At 45.4% G+C, this 19,403-nt stretch overlaps 1 protein-coding gene and 1 long non-coding RNA gene across 30 annotated transcripts in view; both read left to right on the top strand.

The window, feature by feature from the left end:
* Window positions 1–10,477, top strand: LOC110351123 (uncharacterized). 2 transcript variants are annotated; one of them, XR_002398208.2, is made up of 3 exons: window positions 1–81; window positions 196–297; window positions 10,070–10,477. It is a non-coding gene; the product is annotated as an uncharacterized LOC110351123 (long non-coding RNA). The 2 variants fall into 2 exon arrangements; XR_015446290.1 differs by lacking the exon at window positions 10,070–10,477 and adding an exon at window positions 701–809.
* A 4,865-nt stretch (window positions 10,478–15,342) lies between these two features.
* Window positions 15,343–19,403, top strand: part of Bin1 (bridging integrator 1) — a 49,154-nt gene continuing 45,093 nt past the window's right edge. For 7 of the 28 annotated variants that reach the window (XM_021266256.2, XM_087198418.1, XM_021266236.2 and 4 more), the window contains exon 1: window positions 15,512–15,787. In XM_021266256.2, the coding sequence (XP_021121915.1) occupies window positions 15,704–15,787 (84 nt within the window). In that variant the 5' untranslated portion in view covers window positions 15,512–15,703. Of the gene's footprint in view, window positions 15,788–19,403 lie in introns of all 28 variants that reach the window. The other 21 variants (XM_021266206.2, XM_087198358.1, XM_021266232.2 and 18 more) reach the window with 8 other exon arrangements.

Raw genomic sequence — 19,403 nt, 5'->3', positions numbered from 1 at the left:
AGAAAGGTCACTTGGCCTACCTGAGTTACATAGGTCAAAGAAAACTCTGGAGGAGGTGACACCTATGCTGCATCCTTAAGGGTGAGGAAGGTTGCCAAGTAGCTAGGTGAAGAAAGGAGGGGAGGAGAGCTGGGTAAGTGGGACACATGTGTACCTGAGTGTTACTGACCCAGGCCTGTTTCACCCATCCTGCAGTATGCTGATCTCTGAAATGATAAGTTTTGTGCAGAAGAGTTCATTCACAAAGCAGCCAAAGGTAGCAATGGGCTGGCAAGTTTTGAATTAGCCTCCATGAAGGTAGGATCTGGGGATATTTATGGGCTGAGGTGTGGGGAAAGGTGACTGGGTTAGGAAGCAATCAGTGGTCCTGTTTGCATAATCAAAATTCGCCAGCTTCACAATCCATTTGCCAGAGGGGCTATGTACACCTCTAAAATTGGTGATTTTTAAATCAGCTAAAAGCAAGTCATTAAGAGTAGATGAAGAGGGTTAATTCAAGGGTATATTATAGTTTGGACCAAAAATGTGCCCTGAAGGCCATGTGTTGATGGCTTGGCCCCTTACCTATGGTGCTACTGGGAGATGGTAGAACCTTAGGAGCTGGAGCCTGGTGGAAGGAAGTTAGGTCAGTGGGGTGTGTCCTTGGAGGGATCTCAACTCTTTAGATCTCAACTCTTTCCTCTCACTTTTTACTTCCCAGCAAGGTGAGCAGCTTGCTCCACTACATGGTCTTCAATAAGATGTGCTGCCTTGACCCAGGCACAAAGTCAACCAACCATGGACTAAACCTCCAAAACCATGAGCCAAAGTAAACCTTTCTTCTTCTAAATTGGTTCAGTTTTAAGTATTTTGTCATAGTAATGGAAGTCTTACTGAAACAGAGGATTTATGAAGCTTTCCTTCAGCCTCATGTCTTTAGGAAGGATGTATTCAATGCCCTCTTGGTGTATAGGGCCTGTTTATGCAAGGCTGTGAGTTCTGGAGTCAGGGAGACCTCTCTATCCAGCTGTTTATTTGCAGCCATGGGATCACTTGTGGGTAAAACATTCATCTGGCTCACAATTACACTTCAGATATATATGATGAACTTGGGTAAAAGAGGTAGGAGAAACAGAAAAAGAAAACAAAAATATTCCTTCTGAGGAAGGCAGGAGGGAATTTAATTTGGTAGAGGGCAGAATGGCTGTGGGTGGAGTTCCAACTGCCCCAATTGGGGCTATGGGTCTTTTTAATCTGAGTGGTTTTTGTCAATGTGTGTAGTATTGGCTCCTTGTGGTTTCTATTTGCCTTTCCTAAAGACTAAGGAAGTTGAGCCTCTTCTGAAGTGCTTAATGCCATTTGTATATCTGCTGTGAGGAAGGATTTCATCAAATTATTTGCTTTTTAAAAGGTGGGTTAAAGCTGAGCCATCTCAGAACTCGGAAGGAAGCTCCCCAGACACCATCCCAAGCTCATAGGGCAGAGAAGCTGAGCCAGTCCCAGCACCTGGAAGGAAGCTCCCCCGCCGCTATCAAAAGCTCCCAGGGCAGAGAAGGTGAGCTCGTCCCAGAACTCGGAAGGAAGCTCCCCCACCACCATCCCAAGCTCCTAGGGCAGAGAAGCTGAGCCAGTCCCAGAACTCGGAAGGAAGCTCCCCCGCTGCCATCCCAAGCTCCTAGGGCAGAGAAGCTGAGCCAGTCCCAGCACCTGGAAGGAAGCTCCCCCGCCGCTATCAAAAGCTCCCAGGGCAGAGAAGGTGAGCTCGTCCCAGAACTCGGAAGGAAGCTCCCCCACCACCATCCCAAGCTCCTAGGGCAGAGAAGGTGAGCCAGTCCCAGAACCCGGAAGGAAGCTCCCCACTGCCATCCCAAGCTCCTAGGGCAGAGAAGGTGAGTCGTGTGGGTTCCAGAAGCACCACCCACCCCGTGAAATGAGAAGACACATAAACAAGCCTCAAAAACAGACTTCTGGATCACCTACAGCAACCCCAAAGGGAAACAAGATGGAACAATCTGATACTCAACCACCTGGACTCTCTGAACTGGCAACAAAAGAGGATTTGGGAAAAATGAAATCAGAAATAATTACTCAGATAACAGCAAAGATTTTGCTCATGGTGCAAGACATGATTAATAAATGTAGAGAGGACACAGATTTAAAAAATAGAGGATCTGAGGAACATGATGGAATCCCAACATAGGAAACAAATGGAATCCATAAAACAGATGCAAACAAATCTCCAGGAGATTAAAAACTCCATTGAAAGTCTGCGCAGCAGAAGAAACCAATGTGAGGATAGAATTTCAGATGTAGAAGAAAAGATTGCAATTAGTGACCATGAAAAGAAAAATTGCTTTAAAATTGTAAAGGAACACAAGAAATCAATCCAGCAGCTGCTAGGCGATGCAAAGAAGAATAACATAAGACTGACTGGAGTCAATGAAAAAAGAGGAGAGAGTGCAGATGACATAAAAAAACTGTTCACAGAAGTGATGGCAGAAAACTTCCCAAGCAGGGGAAAAGAACTTGACATACAGATAAGTGAGGCATATAGGACTCCAGTGAGACTTGATCAAACAAAATCTACACATAGGCATATAATAGTTAGGATTCCAGAAATCCAACAGAAGAACAAAATTCTATAAGCAGTGAGAGAAAAGAAACAAATTACATACAAAGGAAAGTCCATCAGAATCACAGCAAACTTTTCAATGCAAACCTTCAAGGCAAGAAGAGCTTGGAGTGACGTATTTCAAGCCCTAAAGGAAAACAGCCTCCAACCCAGACTGATGTACCCTGCAAAACTATCTTTCAAAATTGATAGAGAAATAAGATACTTTCATGATAAAGAGCACCTCAGGAACATGATGAATATCAAACCGGCACTCCAAAAAATTTTAGACAATACCCTAGGAAAAGACAATGAGGATCACAATCCCAGGAAATCCAGCAGAATGAATCCATTGGGTGTGACAAATTAAACACAAAGGGGGAGAATCCAACAAAAAGAAAAAGTTATGACGAGGCTTTTAAAACTTTTAACTTCATCTCCCTAATGAGTATATAATTCAATCTTGTTATTGTTCATGATTAGTATTTTTCTGATTCTAGAGTTGCACACCTTTCCTTGTACTGTATTGACTATTTATCATCTTATGTCTAAATTTTAATTGGGTTGTCTATTAATGAGCTCTAAGAATTCTTTATATATTCTGATCATAGGTTATATGAATTGTAAATATGGTCTGTTTATAAGGACTACTTTTCATTTTAATGATGTCATTTAAAGTTCTAAATTTTGATGGAATCTCATTTATCAATTTTTTTCTTTTATACATCATGTCTTTTGTATCCTAGGTAGTTCTTGCCTACCCTGAATTCATAAATATTTTCCCTTATAATTTCTTGTTAAAGTTTTATACTTTTAGGCTTTCATATTTAGGTTCATAGATCCCTTCAAGTTATTTTCATGTATGGAAATAAAGGGTTGAGGTTAATTTTTAATATACGGATACCAGCTGTTCTAGTGCCATTTGCTGAAAACACTATCTCTTCCTTGGCTCTTAAATTGAGTTTATATTCTATAAAATACTAATGTTAAATAATCTTTCAAAACTCAGTGGACCATATATGTGTGGTTCTATTTCTAGATTCCCTGTTTTATTCCAATGATCTATATGTCTTTCCTTACACCAACACTGCCTTGATTACTGTAGCTTTAGAAGAAGTCTTAAAATTAGGTACTAAACATCTTCCAACACTGTTTTTTTTTTATTAACTTTTCTAGGTCCTTTGTACTCCTACATTACTTTTAAATTTCAATATCCAATTCTTCATTTATATCGAGTATACACAGACCTGAATTTTTATATATACCTTGTGTTTTCTAATCCTGCTAAATTCAAGTACAAGTTCTAGGGGCTCCTAGAGATTTCTTAGTATTTTCTCTGTAGATGATCATTTCATCTACATATAAAGATTTTGCTTCTACCTTGCCAATCCTATCCTAGTTGTGTCATTTTGTTGCCAGACTATTTTGGTGGGGACTAGGTTTCAAAGTTTAATGGACAGATAAAGAGTAAGCATATCTGCCCTTGTTCCCCACCTTAAGGAGAAAGCATTGTATCTTCTCCATTCATATACGGTGTTCTCGCTGGAAGTGTGGAGTACATGTCTTTAATCTGTTGAGAATGTTCTGTTCTACTTCTAGTCTCCAGATAGCTTTTACCATGAACAGCTGTAGAATTTAGTCCAATACTTTTTCTCCAACTAGTGACAGGATCATATGGCTTTTTCCTTTCCTCTGTTAAAATGATGACTTTTTGGGGGTGGATCTTCCAATGCTCAACCAACACTGCCATCCCTACAACAAAACCACTTTCTACATCCTGCCAGATCTGACTTCTAAGAGTTTGTTTTGTGAAACAAATTTCTATCTATGTTCATACTTTTATCTTCTATTATCTTTATCCAGTTTTAGGATTAGCACAATGTTGAGTTCCTAAAATGAGGGGAGAAGTGTTCCTTCTTTTTTCTGCTTTGTTTGATATAATTTATCAGTTAAAATGTATATGAGCCTGCTGTTGTCATATAGGTAGGTTTTCAAGCTAGGAATATACTTTCTTTAATAGGTGCTATTCAAATTTTATATTTCCTCCAGAGTTAGTTTCATTAATTTGTCTTCTAAGTTACTTCTTAGAAGTTGTCAAATTTATTTCAAAACAGATTTTTGAAATATGCTTTCTATATCCTTTTAAATTCTGTAAAATCTGTGGTAATGTCTCCTAGATCTTGATATTATAATTTAAAAAATGTATAATTGATATTGTGTAACAGGAAGGAAAGGTCTAAAGGTGCAGGGGAAGTGGGAGGGGTAGGGGAAAGGAAAGAAGGGAAAAGAAAAAATGTGAGAAAAGGAAAAACATGGAAACAAAGTCTTTGGAAATAGGGAAGGGTGGAGGGGGTGAAGGGAGGGCAAGGGAAGGGGGAAAAAAAAAGAACCAAGATACTCATGTAAAGGTACAAGATCCCAATGATGAATGTAACTGTATTTTATACCTAAAATGTACCAATAAACTTAATGGAAAAAAAAAATCTTCTGCACAGCAAGAGACACCAACAACAGTGTGAAGACACAACCCACAATGTGGGAAAAAATTTTTATCTGCTGTTCCTCAGACAAACGTCTACTATCTATAATCTATAAAGAACTTTAAAAAATCAGACTTCCCAAATTTAAAGACCCAATCCAAAAATGGGCATCTGAAATGAACAGACATTTTTCACACAAAGAAGTAGAAATGGCAAATAAACATATGAAAAAATGTTCAACATCACTGGCCATTCAAGAGATGCAAAGGAAAACAATGCTAAGATTCCACCTCACTCCAGAAGGAATGGCTGCTATCAAAAAATCAACCAATAACAAATGCTGGTGGGGGTGTGGAGAGAAAGGAACCGTTCTCCATTGTTGGTTGGAGTGTAGACCGGTGCAACCACTGTGGAAATCAGTGTGGAGATACCTCAAAGAACTAGGACTGGAAGTTCCATTTGACCCAGGTATTCCCCTGCTGGGTATCTTCCCAAAAGAATTGAATCATACCACAGTGGTATATGTACACCCATGTTCATAGCAGCACAGTTTGTAATAGATAAAACTTGGAAGCAGCCCAATTGCCCATCAAGTGGAGACTGGTTAAAGAAAATATGGTTTTTTAAATAAAACAGAGTACTACTCATCCATAAAAAATGAGAAATTAGACATTTATAGCTGAATAGATGCACATCGAGGCGATACTCTTTTTTTTTTTTTTGGGACCGGGGATTGAACTTGGGTCCTTGCACTTGCGAGGCAGGCAGCAGAATCACTGAGCTAAATCCCTGGCCCGAGTTGATACTCTTAAGTGAAATAAATAGGACACATGTGTAAATACTGAATAGTTTCTCTAGTGTGAGAAACTGAGAGTGTCAAAAAGGACTAAAAGGTATAATAGATAATGTGAAATAGGAAGAAAAGGTGCCAAGGGGAAGGGGAAGTGGGAGGGGTAGGAAAAAGGAAAGAAGGGAATGGCATTAATATGAGGAAATGAAAAAATGGAAACAGAGTCTTTGTAAATAGGGAGGGATGGTGGGGTTGAAGGGAGGGCAGGGGAATGGGGAAAAATAAGAACCAAGAGAGATTATGTAAAGGTGCAAATTTCCAATGATGTATGTCGTTATATTGTATACCTAAAATGTAACAATAAAATTAATTTAAAAAAAAAAAGATGGGTTATTTGCCTTATTATTGTTACAATAATTACTTATGCAGTCTGGATACAAGTCCTTTGTCAGATGTTTGTGTTATGAATAGTATTGTCTGAGTGGATCACCTCTTCATTTTCACAACGGTATTTGGGGAGAGATTTTTAAAATTTTGAAGTCTCATTTATCAATTTTTAATGATAGCTTAATATTCAAAATATAGAGAAACCAAAATTAGAAATAAATGCTTTCTTCACCAACTCATGATTAACATTTATATTGATTCTTTTTATTATTTTACTTGTCACTAGGAGCATCATTGTCCTTTACCTTCTAATACAGAAGGATGCAAACACATGTAAGGCTTTGCTGTGGTCCCTGAAACTGCTTTCCTAAAGGGGACCTCGTACCCTGTAAATGAAGTTATGAAGTTCGGATTCAAGGAACCAGCCAGTCCTCTTGCATGCCCTATAACGTGTTAATTTGTTTATAGATTAATGAAGCTTTAGAAATGCTTAAAAGCCAGCTGGGTATGGTGCAGCATGCCTGTCATTCCAGCACTCTGAGAGGCTGAGGAAAAGAGAATCGAAAGTTTGAGCCCAGCCTGGGCAACTTAGTGACTTAGAAAGACCCTGTCTCAAACTAAAAATTAGAAAAGAAGGTCTGAGGATGTAGCTCAGTGTGAAGGCCCTGAGTTCAATCCACAGTACCACCATAAGCAGATAACAACAAAAAGCTTAAGAGCATACTGTGCAATCTTGTGCTTGCACTGGATTAATAAATCATGTTGCGGGGTAGATAATACAAAGACAATTAGAGTAGAATTTCAGGGGGTGTTTCTGAAGGCTAGACTCTTACTTCTATAGGAACCAAGCAGTGATTTATTGAAGCAGTACTGGGCAAAAGGCTATTTGCTTTCCTACACCTCTATTTGCCCATCCTTAAAGCTGGCAAGGGTCAGCTTACTGTGTCTAACTAGCAATGTGGGCCACATACCAGGTTAATTGAAAGACTGAATGTCACAATAATAGTTACCATTTACTAAAGTACACTCAGCCCAGGGCCAGGGGCTGCTTAGATTACCTCTAATCCTCAGCAACTGCTGGTCCTACTGAGTACTGTTGCTTCATTTAAAAGGAGCAGATAGGGCTGGGGATGTAGCTCAGTGATTCTGCTGCCTGCCTCACAAGCACAAGGTCCTGAGTTCAATCCCCAATACCAAATAAATAAATAAAAGGAGCGGATAACAACTGGTCCAGGGCCACAGGGCTAATACAGATGGATCCAGAATCTTCTAGCCTAAAGCCTGAGCTATTGCTGTTTTTGTTTTTAATCTACTACCCTTTAGCCACACCTTTTAGAAGTAAGATGTCAGGCTTTGGCTTTGGAAATGGTCCCTAGAAAATTTACTATAATTATTTTTGTATTATCTACCCTGCCCCAAATAGATTACTAAACAAAGTGCCTCTCAGAGGTCAGCAAAGATTTCAAGACATGGAGGGGAAACACAAGCAAGCTGTCATTTGGAAACATTTCTTTTTTGCTCTTGAACACTTCATTTAGTGGTGGAAAAGGAAATAACTAGTTCATTTATTGCCAGAAGCCTTGTTAATATGCCGGAGCTAGTTGATCAACTGGTCACTGGTCCATTCCATAGCTTCTTCCTGCAGGGCTGGTAAAATTGGACACAACATCTGGGTAGTAGGTTTGGAAGCCTTTGAGTGTGGAGTGAGGAAGAGGTCCTTTCTGAGGGTTGTCTGGAAGGTTGCCCTCCCTTCTCTGCGTGGATTACCTCATGGGAACTGGACATGCTGTGGAAAGAGGCACAGATGTCAGTGTTCAGCAACAACCTGAACATAGAATGAACTGCATGTTCTCAGTCTCTTACTTGAGTTTCTTCTCAGCTCCTAAACCCCTAACCTACTATCAAGCAGTTTTCCATCACTGTGACAAAATACCTGAGAAAATCAGCTTAAAGAAGAAGAGGTCTGTTTTGGCTCATGGTTTCAGTCCGTGATCAATTGGATGGTAGCCAGGCAAAGCACTGTAGTGGAAAAAGTGTGGTAGAGAAGCTGCTCACCTCATGGTAGCTGGAAAGCAGAGAAGGGGGAGAGAGATAGAGAGATAGAGATAGAGATATAGATAGATAGATAGAGAGAGAGAGAGAGAGAGAGAGAGAGAGAGAGATTATATAACAAGGCCCCTTCCCCAAAACCTATTAAGCAATGAAGCCACAAATGAATTAATCTACTTATGAGATCAGAGCCCTTGTGACGCTAACACCTCCAAGGCTCCCTCTCTGAATGCTGCTGTATTAGGGGCCAAGTCTTTAATGATAGCCTTTGGAGGAACATTTAAGATCCAAACCATAGCACCAGGTATTTATGTGTCTCCATTTGCTCATGGTCCTGGTTTATGTCTACTTCCCAGGTATATTTTTTTCCATTTCACATAAAATTGTCCCACTTTGGATAACCCATACTAATGCATATGGGCCAGTTGGAGGCACTCAGGAAAGACTAACCTGGAGATACCTGTAGAACTAGGACTGCATTAAGGTTGTCACCCAAAAGAACATTATTATGATGATGCCACAATAGTCATGTTTCTCTTGATTACAAGTGATCTCAAACTGAATTTAGCAAAAAAAAAAAAAAAAAAAAAGTACTGGCTCATGTAACTGGATAGTTGAAGAAGAGAGTGGGCAGGATTCAAGCATGACTGGACCGAATTCTCAAGCCATGTCCTTCATTCTATCTCTCTGTCTCTGCTTCTCATTCTGTCTCCATCTCTCCACTCTTGTTGACCTCAGCTTCGAGGCTGATGGTTCACATGGTAGGCACACTAGCCTCTGGCAGCTCTAGACTTCCATCCTCCCAACTTTGCAAGTCCAGTGGCAAGAGGAACTTCTGGGTCTTCCATGGATAGATTAGCCCAAAGAAGACACTTACTGGCTCTGCTTGGGTCATTACTTGGTCTACTTGAGCCATTACTTGGTCTACTTGAGCCCAGGAGCAAGGGATAAGGTTTCATCAAACTGCACCATCGTAGCCCATTTTGTGTTGTTGTAACTGCGTACCTGGTGCTTAGTAATTTAAAATGAAAAGAAGTTTTAGAGGCTAAAAGTCCAAGATTGGGCAGCCTCATCTGATTGGCCTCTGATAAGGCCTTCCAGGCTCCATTACAGCATAACAGAGAAGTGGAAACAGAAACAGCCACAAGAGAGGGGGGCAAACATATGAAACGGCCTTACTTTATAACAATCTGCTCTCGTGAGAACTAATCTGGTCCTGTGAGAACTATACTAACTCCTTCCAAAGGCAGTGCCCCCAGACCTAACCACCTTTCTGTAGGCTTCATCTTTTACAGATCCACCACTTCTGAAATGCTATGTTGGGCACCAAGCTTCCAGCACATAATCCTTTGGGGGACACTCAAACCATATCCAAACCATAGCACATTCACAACAAGGAAGGACTGGCAAAGAGAGCAGGACAATTAGCAAGGATGACCCAATTTATAACATCTACTACCTATTATATGTAATCCTCATTTACAGTGTTAATGCCACTATTCCAAGGGCTTGATAGATATATATTATTCATTACTTACCCAGGATAATTTGCCCCCAGGTTATAGATGAGATTTAAACAGTTTATGTAACATATCTGAGGAAGGGAAAATGGCAAATAAGAGCTGATTTGTGACCCTAGGTCTGTCTGCCATTTCCACAATATCATGGAATGTAAGAGTGGTGGTATTTTATACTTTAAAGGGTCAAGGGTATTTGAGTTAGGGAGCCCTTCTTGGATACCATATCACACTTATGAATTAGTTCTATTTGTAGGTTCTCCTGGATCCTAGCCAAGGGCTGAAGCTTGCTGTCCCAGGAAAGATGTACAAGCCTGGTCTATTCTAGACCCTGGAGGTGACTTGTGTGCTGACTAGTCTCAGCACAGGACCTACAAGCCAAGTGCCTTTGGTAAAGCCATCTTCTGTCAAACAGGCGACATCCAAAAGGGTAAAAATAACCGCAGCAGCAGCAGGAACAGCAGCATCAACAACAACCACCTTATTTCGTAAGATAGAATGAACATTCAGATGCTGTTGGTGATACTGGTAGCTCAGTGCCTCTTCCTCAAATCTTCAATCATAAAAGGAAACATAGTGGAATGTGGTTTTCTCTCCAAGGAAAAAGAGGACTGCCCTTGGCTTGCCTGTGTTCCTTGTGGCTTAAAAATATCATTTCCCAAACAACCAGACACCAATGCACTTCTGTTAGAGTGGCCCAAATCCTGGACACTGTCAACACTAAGTGTAGCAAGGATGTGGATGGAGCAATGGAAACTTCATTCACTGCTGGTGGCGATGCAAAATGATTCTGCCACTCTGGAAGCTAGGCAGCTCCTGATCACACTAAACACACTCTAACCATTCAATTGCACTCCTCAGAATTTATCCAAAGGATTCTGAAACTTATATCCACACAATACCTGCACATGAATGTTTACAACAGCTTTATTCATAATTGTCCAAACTTAGAGACAGCCAAGCTGTCCTTCAATAGGTGAGTGGATAAAATACGGTAAGTCCAGACAATGGAATATTACTTGGTGCCAAAAGGAAATGAGCTCTTGAGGCATGAAAAGACACAGAGGAAACTTAATGTATATTACTAAGCAAAAGAAGCCAATCTGAAAAGTTTACACACTGTGTGATTACAACTATATGGTGTTCTGGTATCTTTGACTTTTTTTTTTTTTTGTACCAGGGATCGAACTCAGGACCTTGTGCTTTTGAGGCAGGTGGCAGAACCACTGAGCTAAATCTCTGGCCAACTATGTGGTGTTCTGGAAGAGGCAAAAGGACAGAGAGGGTAAAAGGTCTGTGCTTTACAGGGCTTGCAGTGGAGGGCCAATGAATAGCTGAAGCACAAGTGAGTTTTAGGGCAGTGAGCCACTCTGGGATATTCTGATGGTAAAGATGTCATTAGACATTTGTCCAAGCCTGTGGATATACATTACCAAGGGTGAACACGGGCTTTGGGGAATGATGACACATTAATGTAGGTTCAGCACTTGTAATAAATATGCTATTCTGGTGTGAGATGTTGACTGGGGGAGGCTATGCACGTGGGAGGGCTGCAGGTGTACTGGAAATCTCTGTACCTTCTGCCAATTTTGTTGTGAACCTAAAACTTCTAAAAAATGAAATTTATTAAAAACAAATAAGCAAGCTGGGCATGGTGGTACCTGCCCATAATCCCAGTGCTTGGGAGGCTGAGGCAGGAGGATTGCTGTGAGTTCGAGGCCAGCCCTGGGCTATACAGGAGGATTGCTGCAAGTTTGAGGCCAGCCCTGGGCTATATAGTGAGTTCACAGCCAGCCTAAACTACAAAGCAAGACCTTGTTTCAAAAAAACAAAACCAACCAAACAAAAAACAAATCAGCAAGCAGATAAACATTGTTTCTTCAGTTCTCGAATTCAGACACACAGCACACATGCTTAGACTCTGAGTTTTCTTTTTCTATTCTGCCAATTGTGGTTTCTCAACTCTTGTCCTAGGAGACAGTTTCCCCATTTCATTTTGTATTTTTAATAGCATCTTTATCTGATGACAAAAACAGGACATGTATAAAATTGGGAAAATAAAAAGGAACCAGAAAAAAAACAAGCCAAACCAAACCACTGCCAACTGCTCTCCTCAGAGATACCAATTACATGTTGGCAAGCCCTAGACCCCATACAGTTTAATACCCAGCATTATTCTATGGCCACCATATTTCTCTAGCACCAAAAACTTCAAAAGCATTTCATGTATGGCCATGCCACAGTTTAGCTAATCACACAGTTCCTAGCCTTGAGATTGTGGGGTTAAACAGTGTAGATATTTTGCTGATTCCTGTTCAAATATGCATAACCGCTTTGTAGAAATTTTGCATCTGTTTACACTATCAGAAGCAGTATGCTAAGAGTTTCTAGCTCTTTGGTTTTCCTAAATAATGTAATTTAAAAAAGTATTTGTGGATGAAAGTGGAGACTGGAATGGTATCTCATTCATTTAATGGTAAAGAATGAATTCTGAACATCCACTTTTGTAAATTGTCCATTTGTTCTATTGCCTATTTATTTATATATTAGGATCTTAATTGTTTATGAACTTAAGAATATTTTCCCTTTATTTACACTTTAATTTTTAAAATATCAAACTTCAAAATGGAAAGATCTTTTCTCCTTGATAATGAAGATAATAGGCTATCCCAGTTAAATGAAAATAACATACTATAGAATATTTAGAATAGAATATTCCAATCTTCTAGCTTATCTTTTGGATTTGTACTAACATTCTTGAAGCATTTCCTTCCAAATTTTTATCCTATGTGTTGACTGTATTTTTTTGAAGTTTATAATTTTTATGTACTTCAAAACTACCATTTTATAAATATCACATGGTTTCTCTTATATGAGAAACTAAAAAAAAGTGCATGGAGAGAGAGCAAAATAGAAGATAAAGAGGAAGTAGGGAGATCTTTTTCAAAAGAACAAGGGAACAAGAGATGGAGGGAGGGGGAGAGAGGGTATGGAAAGGGGTTAAAAAAATTGAAGGGAAAAATTATGAAAATAGAGCTTCTGCACATGAGGCGACCAAGAATTGGAAGGAGTAGGAAGGGAAGGAAAGGGTAGGGGATGAAAAAACAAAACAAAACAAAACACAGACACACACACACACGCACACAAGACAGAAAAAAGAATTAAGATGTGTTACTTGTATGTACCAACTCCTCATGCTAATTCTAATTAGTACTGCAAACATACTACTAAAAAAACCCCTATGATTTTATTTTAGTTTTTGAGGTTTTTTGAGACACGGTCTCACTTTGTAGTTCAGGTTGGCCCTGAACTCACTAGGTAGCCTAGGCTGGCCTTGAACCCATGGCAATCCTTCTGCCTCAGCCTCCCAAGTGCTGGAATTACAGGCCTGGCTCAGATTTTAAAATGTCAATATATCTTTCCGGCCTTTTTGTTTGAAAGGCCTTTCTAACCTAGAGATCAGATAAAAAACACTTTCTTTAAAAATAGATCTGTGTCTTTTTTTAATGAAGGCAGGGTGTTACATTATTAGGACACCAGGCTACAATGCCTCGCACATCTACTTCCTTTCTTGGCTCTTCATTCTTTTGAGTCTTTGATTCTAATACCTGTATTTATTCTGCTGTGGTTCTACAGACAGTGCATGTACAATTTCCTATCGTCCCCTCTTCATTCATAATTATGCTGCAAGCATTATTTTCATTTTGCTCCACAGAATGGTTGTTCCTGATGATTCCTTAACAGGCCCTCTGGTTGCTGCGCTGTCACAGCTGACCATATCCTGCTGATGAACATTTCAATTGCTTCCAAATTTCCTGTCAAGTGATATTTGAAGCAGTGAAGTCCAGAGAAGAAGCAGTGCCTGCTGCTCCCTGGGGGCTGACTGTAATAGGATTTGACTTCTCATTTCCTCCTTTCCTCAGAGGAGAGTTGGAAGCGTTCGCTTTGAGAGCATGGTTGACAATCATAAGACTAGGAGAATAAAACAGTGGGGTGAAAGCATGCTGAGCTTTCAGGGGAAGCCAGGCTGCTTAGGATTGGATGTGGGGATGCACGAATTAATTCACACAGTGTTTGGTGCTTTTGAGGGCTAGATCTTTGGTTGTTGTCTGCTATCCATCTGACTTTCACCAGCAACACAGCTGGTGAGCCCCAGTCTGCCCTTCTACGGAATAGAGGTAATGATGGGCTGAAGGAAGGTCTGGGGGGAAGAACCAGGAGTAGCCAAAGAGCATGAGGGAGGCCCTCTTGCAGGAGAGAGACAGGGCCTGTGTGATCCCTCCATTCCTGGGCCTCAGTTTCTCTGTTTGTACGAGGGACTTGAATTGCTGCCTGCAGGACCCCATCCCTGGTCCTTGTGGCTCCTTTGACTGCTGTGAGACACGCAGGTATCGCCCCCGACTCTTGTCCATAAGGAGACATATCTGGGCCTTCTCAGCAGCACTCATCACTGTTTGACAGTCTCCCAGTTCCCCAACACTTCCAGGCAGGACTGTCCTAGCGCTCTTCATAGCCCCTGACTTGTTTTGGGGGACACTGGGTGTGGGTACCAGCAGACTGTACACATTTATTACAGTAGGGCCTCTGGATCTGTGGATTCCACATTCCAGGATCAAAAATATTCAGGGGGAAAAACTGCTCTGTACCGAACATGAACGAATTTTTTTCTTGTTATTATTCCCTAAACAATACAAGTATTTATAAAGCATTTCATGTATTATTGCAAGTAATCTAGAGATGATTTACAGTACATGAAAGATATGTGTAGCTTATATGCAAAACCTGTGTCACTGTACGTAAGACTTGAACATCCACAATTTTGGTATCCCCTCGGGCCCGGGAAACCGGAATGACTGTCATTTACAATGTGTCATTAACGTGTCATTCATGTGTTGGCAAAGCTGGTGAAGAATTACCTTATCTCCACCAATAATGATTCCGAGCCATTTCTTGCAGGAATTAGGAAACAACCCGCTGCACAGTGATGCAGGGCCTGGGATGTGGTCAGAAATTTTTCGCCAAGACTCCTGGTGTCTCCTTTGTAAAAGGAGAGTAACACCTACCTCAGGGGGCTGTCCGGAGGCTGATGAGGCACCGTCTGTCAAATTGCAGCACAGTGCCAGGCACACGGCACACGGCACAATGTTGGGTCGTTGATATAATTATTATTGGCAAAGTGGAACGAAGGAGCGCTTAACTGGCAGAAGGCTGGGCAGGCAGGAAAGACGTGGCGATCTCCCCAGGCGCCCGGGGACACGAGGACCGGGAAGGGAGGAGGGGGATCCCTGGGCCCGGGGGTGGGGGTGGGGGTGGGGAGCCCGGGAAGAGTCGGGCGCCCGGCCGCGCTCTCTCACACGGTGGGCTGCGCATTATCTGTGACTTTTCAAAGCACCCCTTCCTCCACCTGGCCTCCTTTCCTGCGCTGCAGGAGGAGCCTGCTTAGGAGGAAGACCCAGGCGTCAGGACTGGGGCGGTGTCGGACTCCAGACTGTCGAGTTAGTCCCCGCCCCGGGGCGGTGTCGCCGGAGCGTTGGGGGGAGTCCCCTGCGCCGCAGCCCCAAGCGTGCCGCTCCTCCTCTCAGGCTGCACGGCTCCAGCGCCGGGGCCGGGAGTGGCTCTTTAAAAGGCAGGTTCTGCTCCGCAGGGGGCGGGCAGGGGGCGCTGACCCCGCTGGAGGCCCGGCCCCCGCCCAGCGCCTCCCCGCCCAGTGTCCCCGCGTCGCTCCCGGCGGGTTGGGCGCACGCTCCGCCCCGCAGTCGCCGGGCAGTCCAGAGCGTGGCGTGGAGCGCAGTTGGAGCGGGACACGACCGGGGCTGGGGGCTGGGAGCGCGGCGCGCTCAGCCTCCCCGCCCAAGACCCGCGCCCGCCTCCGGGCGAGGCCGGCGTCGCGATGGCAGAGATAGGTAGCAAGGGGGTGACGGCGGGGAAGATCGCCAGCAATGTGCAGAAGAAGCTGACCCGCGCGCAGGAGAAGGTGAGCCAGCCGGAACCCCGGCCACCTGTCCCTCTGTTCCCAGGATCAGGCTGCCACCTCGGGGCGCCCACTGCCCAGGGTCCCTAGGCTGCGGCTCCCGCGCTCCTGGCGTCCCTTTCGGTTCGTGTTCCCCGGCTCCGCATGTGGGTCGGGGCCGCGGGCGCAGCTGTACTCCCCACTCCGCCCCGCCGCCTTGCACCTTCGTGGCTGCCCTGCAGGGAAAGGGCGGCCCGCGCTCTCGGCTCCTCTAGCCCTAACCCCACCCTGGAGGCCCAGGACCGGGAGTCTGGGAGGACAGGTGGCGACCCCAGCTCTCCAGGCCCCGGGGGACAGTCGGGCGGGTCCCGCGCTGGGAAGGTGGGAGCTCACCTCCCTGCCCCGGTGTCGCCCAGCGCCTGCGACTCCCGGTGCTGCTTCTCTCCTTCCCAACGCCTTTCCACCTTCATTCCCCGCAGGCCGAAGGAGGGATCGGGTTTCCTTTCCCGAGAGGTGCCCGCGGCCTGGGAGCTCCTGCCTGGCGCCGTGGCGTCAGAAGGCTGCGTACGCCTAGAGAAGGTGCCCTCGCCCGAGCGGGGGCCTCGCATTTCCGGCCGCTGGGGAGGGGGTGGCGGCCGGCCGGGTGGGGGGCGAGCCTAGAGGAGGGGCGTGGGTGGCGCCGCAGGAAATCCGACCCTTCCTCGCTGGGAGTAACTCCAGGCTGCCGCAGGGCACCCAGACTGTGCAGGAAATGCAGGGATTGGGGGGCGGGGGTCCTCGCCCCGTCGGCTTTTTAACCCTAGCCATCTCTGGTTGATTGATTGGATCACGCCAGCTGCTGCTGACGCCACTTCCCTTGCTGATTCCTACTCTGAAATCTGAGATTGCAGAATCCGTGTTTCTGCTAGGGTAGTGCCCCCAGTGTCTTGTGGTGGGACCGGGTGGGGACCTGGGGACAAGCCGGCCTTCCCCTGCCGGCCTTATGGCAGTTTATAAACAATGACTTTTGCAGCTGAGATCTCGGGCTTCCTAAGGATGCAGCCACGTGATGGGGGTGGGGAGGGCTTTCCCTGCGACTCCTGTAACCCTACTGCTCATCCTCGTGTTCCTGGCTAGGGAGGTGGGTGTGTGTGGAGTGAAGGCTCTCTGCCAAGCGCCAGATCTGGCCAGAGCTGCCCCCGCCCCCCCCCCCCCCAGCGGGAGGAGGGAGTAGAGCCCCAGGAATAGCTGGCTGGGGGCTGGGGAGACTTCAATCGCTCAGTTAGAGGGGTAGCAACGGTTTCGTCCACCCTTGCTCTCCTTCCTTCCCCCGTGGCTGGGTAATCCATCTAGGTTCCTGGAGCAGGCAGCCCCGACTGGAGCCTGCATTCTGCTCCCAAGGGGCTGCAGAGGAAATGCAGGGCCACTGAGACAACCCCCCACCCCCACCCCAGTCCTGATTTCTCCCTGCCTCCCCATTGCTCCTCCTGTGTCCCCATTGCCCTGGTTGTATTTTCCCGAAGCAGCATCTTTGACATTATTCTAGGGGCAGCAGGCATGGGTTGTGTCTCCTTCCTATGAGTGGCCATGTGTCACTGGCTTTTGTTCTGTGGCCTTGGGCAGTTGGCTGACAGCTGGTGGCTATGAATGCTGGCCCTGCTCGAGCTTGGGACTGCAGTTGCTTAGTGCCACAGCTGCTCTCTGCCCCATGGGTACTAGTTAGGGACCCTCTCCCACCGGAAGCCAAGGCAACATACGTTGGGCATCCTGCCTGTCTCTGAAAGTAACCTTCCATCTCTTCCATTCTTGGGTGGCTGTAGGCCTTGCTTCCAGGAAGTCCCTGCTCCCAGGAAGCCCCAAGCCTCAACCCATGCCGACCTCTTCTGTGTGCCTTCTACCACTCAGAATCTGGATTTGTCACATCCTGGATGCTGCCAACTGGGCTGCTTTCTCCGCATCTTTTGGTGATGTTCAGGACCTAACTCCTTTGCTGATGGGACCTCAGTCCTAGTGTGGTACAAGCAGCCCTGCCGCTGTACCCACCCTGCCTTAGTCAAATCAGTGGATATGAGAGCAACTGCTGTTTCCCTATGGTCATGGGAGGGTATTTTCTGACCAAGAACAACAGGAGCTATGGTGGAAGGGCCCCCACTGCTCATCTTTTCTTCTCCTCTGATCTTCTACATCCCCTCTCATTGCAGACATCCACCAAGACTGAGGGTGACAGCATGGTCAAGGGCAGCCTGCCCTCTGTGCCGTGGGGCTCTATGGGAGTCATCAAGCCAGCTGTCCTCCATGACCCTCCATGGATCTGGGGTTGTTGTCATCCACTGATTCCATCTGCCTCCATTGCTGGTCTGGCAGGTGTGTGTGTGTGTGTGTGTGTGTGTGTGTGTGTGTGTGTGTGTGTGTTTATGCACTTTGGGCACCCATATAGCCCCTGTAGATGCTTAGTGAATATTTATGAACTAATGAAGCATCTTTGGGGCTTGGCTGAGAGCCTTGACACAGGCTTAGGGATGGGCTGATTTGTATTGTGACCATTCTACTCTGCCATTTCTCCTTCATCAGATCCTTCCTGGATACGAGCCAGGTGCCTTGTCCTAGGCTGAGCTACCGATGCTGTCTCCCACAGGGTGCATGTGGCTCTGTCCTGAGTGGAGCTTATTCTTGTAAGGTCTCATCTCACTGCTCTTCATTGACCAGACACCCCCAGTGTGCCAGGGATGCAGAGTTCATGCCTGGAGCTCAGCCCGTAGGCATCATGAGGTCATCTTCCCATTGCATTTGGCTTGTCGGACCCTCTATAAATGACTGTGTCCATTTTTGGGCCTCAGAAGGGTGGCTGGGCAAAGCCAATTTAGGGTGGAGCCTGGGTCAAATGACGGAGAGGATTAGAGGTTGGCAGTCTGCCCCTTGGGGGATGGGGTGGCTGGGGAGAAGGACAGCTGGGGTGGGGGTGGACTCTGGCCTGCTGGCCCCTGAAGGTCTTCAGCCGGGGAGTCCTGGTGGAGAGTATGTGAGGAGGCTGAGTCTTGTTCTGGTGGATCTGGGCAGTGATGAGGACAGGAAGAAAGCCCTGTCGGGATGGGAGTGTGCACCCTGTGGCTGACCAGCCATGAGCATGCTGGGAGCAGTGCAGGATGGACAGTGGGGAGCACCAGCTGGGAGGGGGACACAGTGCTTCCAGGCCAAGCAGACGCTCCCTGAAGGTAGGGGCAGCAGTGGTTATTTATAGGACCCTGATGCTTGGCTGCACATGCTACCATGTTCCCCTCCATGGTCCCCCATGAGATAGTCATGTCAGTCTCACAGCAAGAGCTGGGCCTGTACACTAAGTCCATTCTTGAAGGTACCTTAGGAGTAGCCACACTACACTGAAAATTGGGTGCACAAGGGGCCTGTGGGGAGCAGGAGGACCTTGGTCACTCAGCCTGTGTTACAGAGCTAGGAGCCCACGAGGGTGCTGCTTTTGCACAAGCCTCTCCCCCTTCCCAGGCCCCAACCCAGAGGACCTGCTCCCTCCACCCATATGCCACCATCCTGGTGTCCACCACTGCCTGAGTGTCTAAGGCCTTTTCCTTGCTCCCCACCCCTGGTTGTCTTTTGCTCTGCTTCTCCCTCTTCCTGCGCTGGGCCTCTTCCCTCTGGCTTATCCAGG

The sequence above is a fragment of the Heterocephalus glaber genome, unplaced genomic scaffold (assembly GCF_053883595.1).
Source record: "Heterocephalus glaber isolate CG9 unplaced genomic scaffold, H.glaber_assembly_v1.0 deba00000347, whole genome shotgun sequence".
Classification (NCBI taxonomy): domain Eukaryota; kingdom Metazoa; phylum Chordata; class Mammalia; order Rodentia; family Bathyergidae; genus Heterocephalus; species Heterocephalus glaber.
This window is presented reverse-complemented; position numbering and strand designations above follow the sequence as displayed.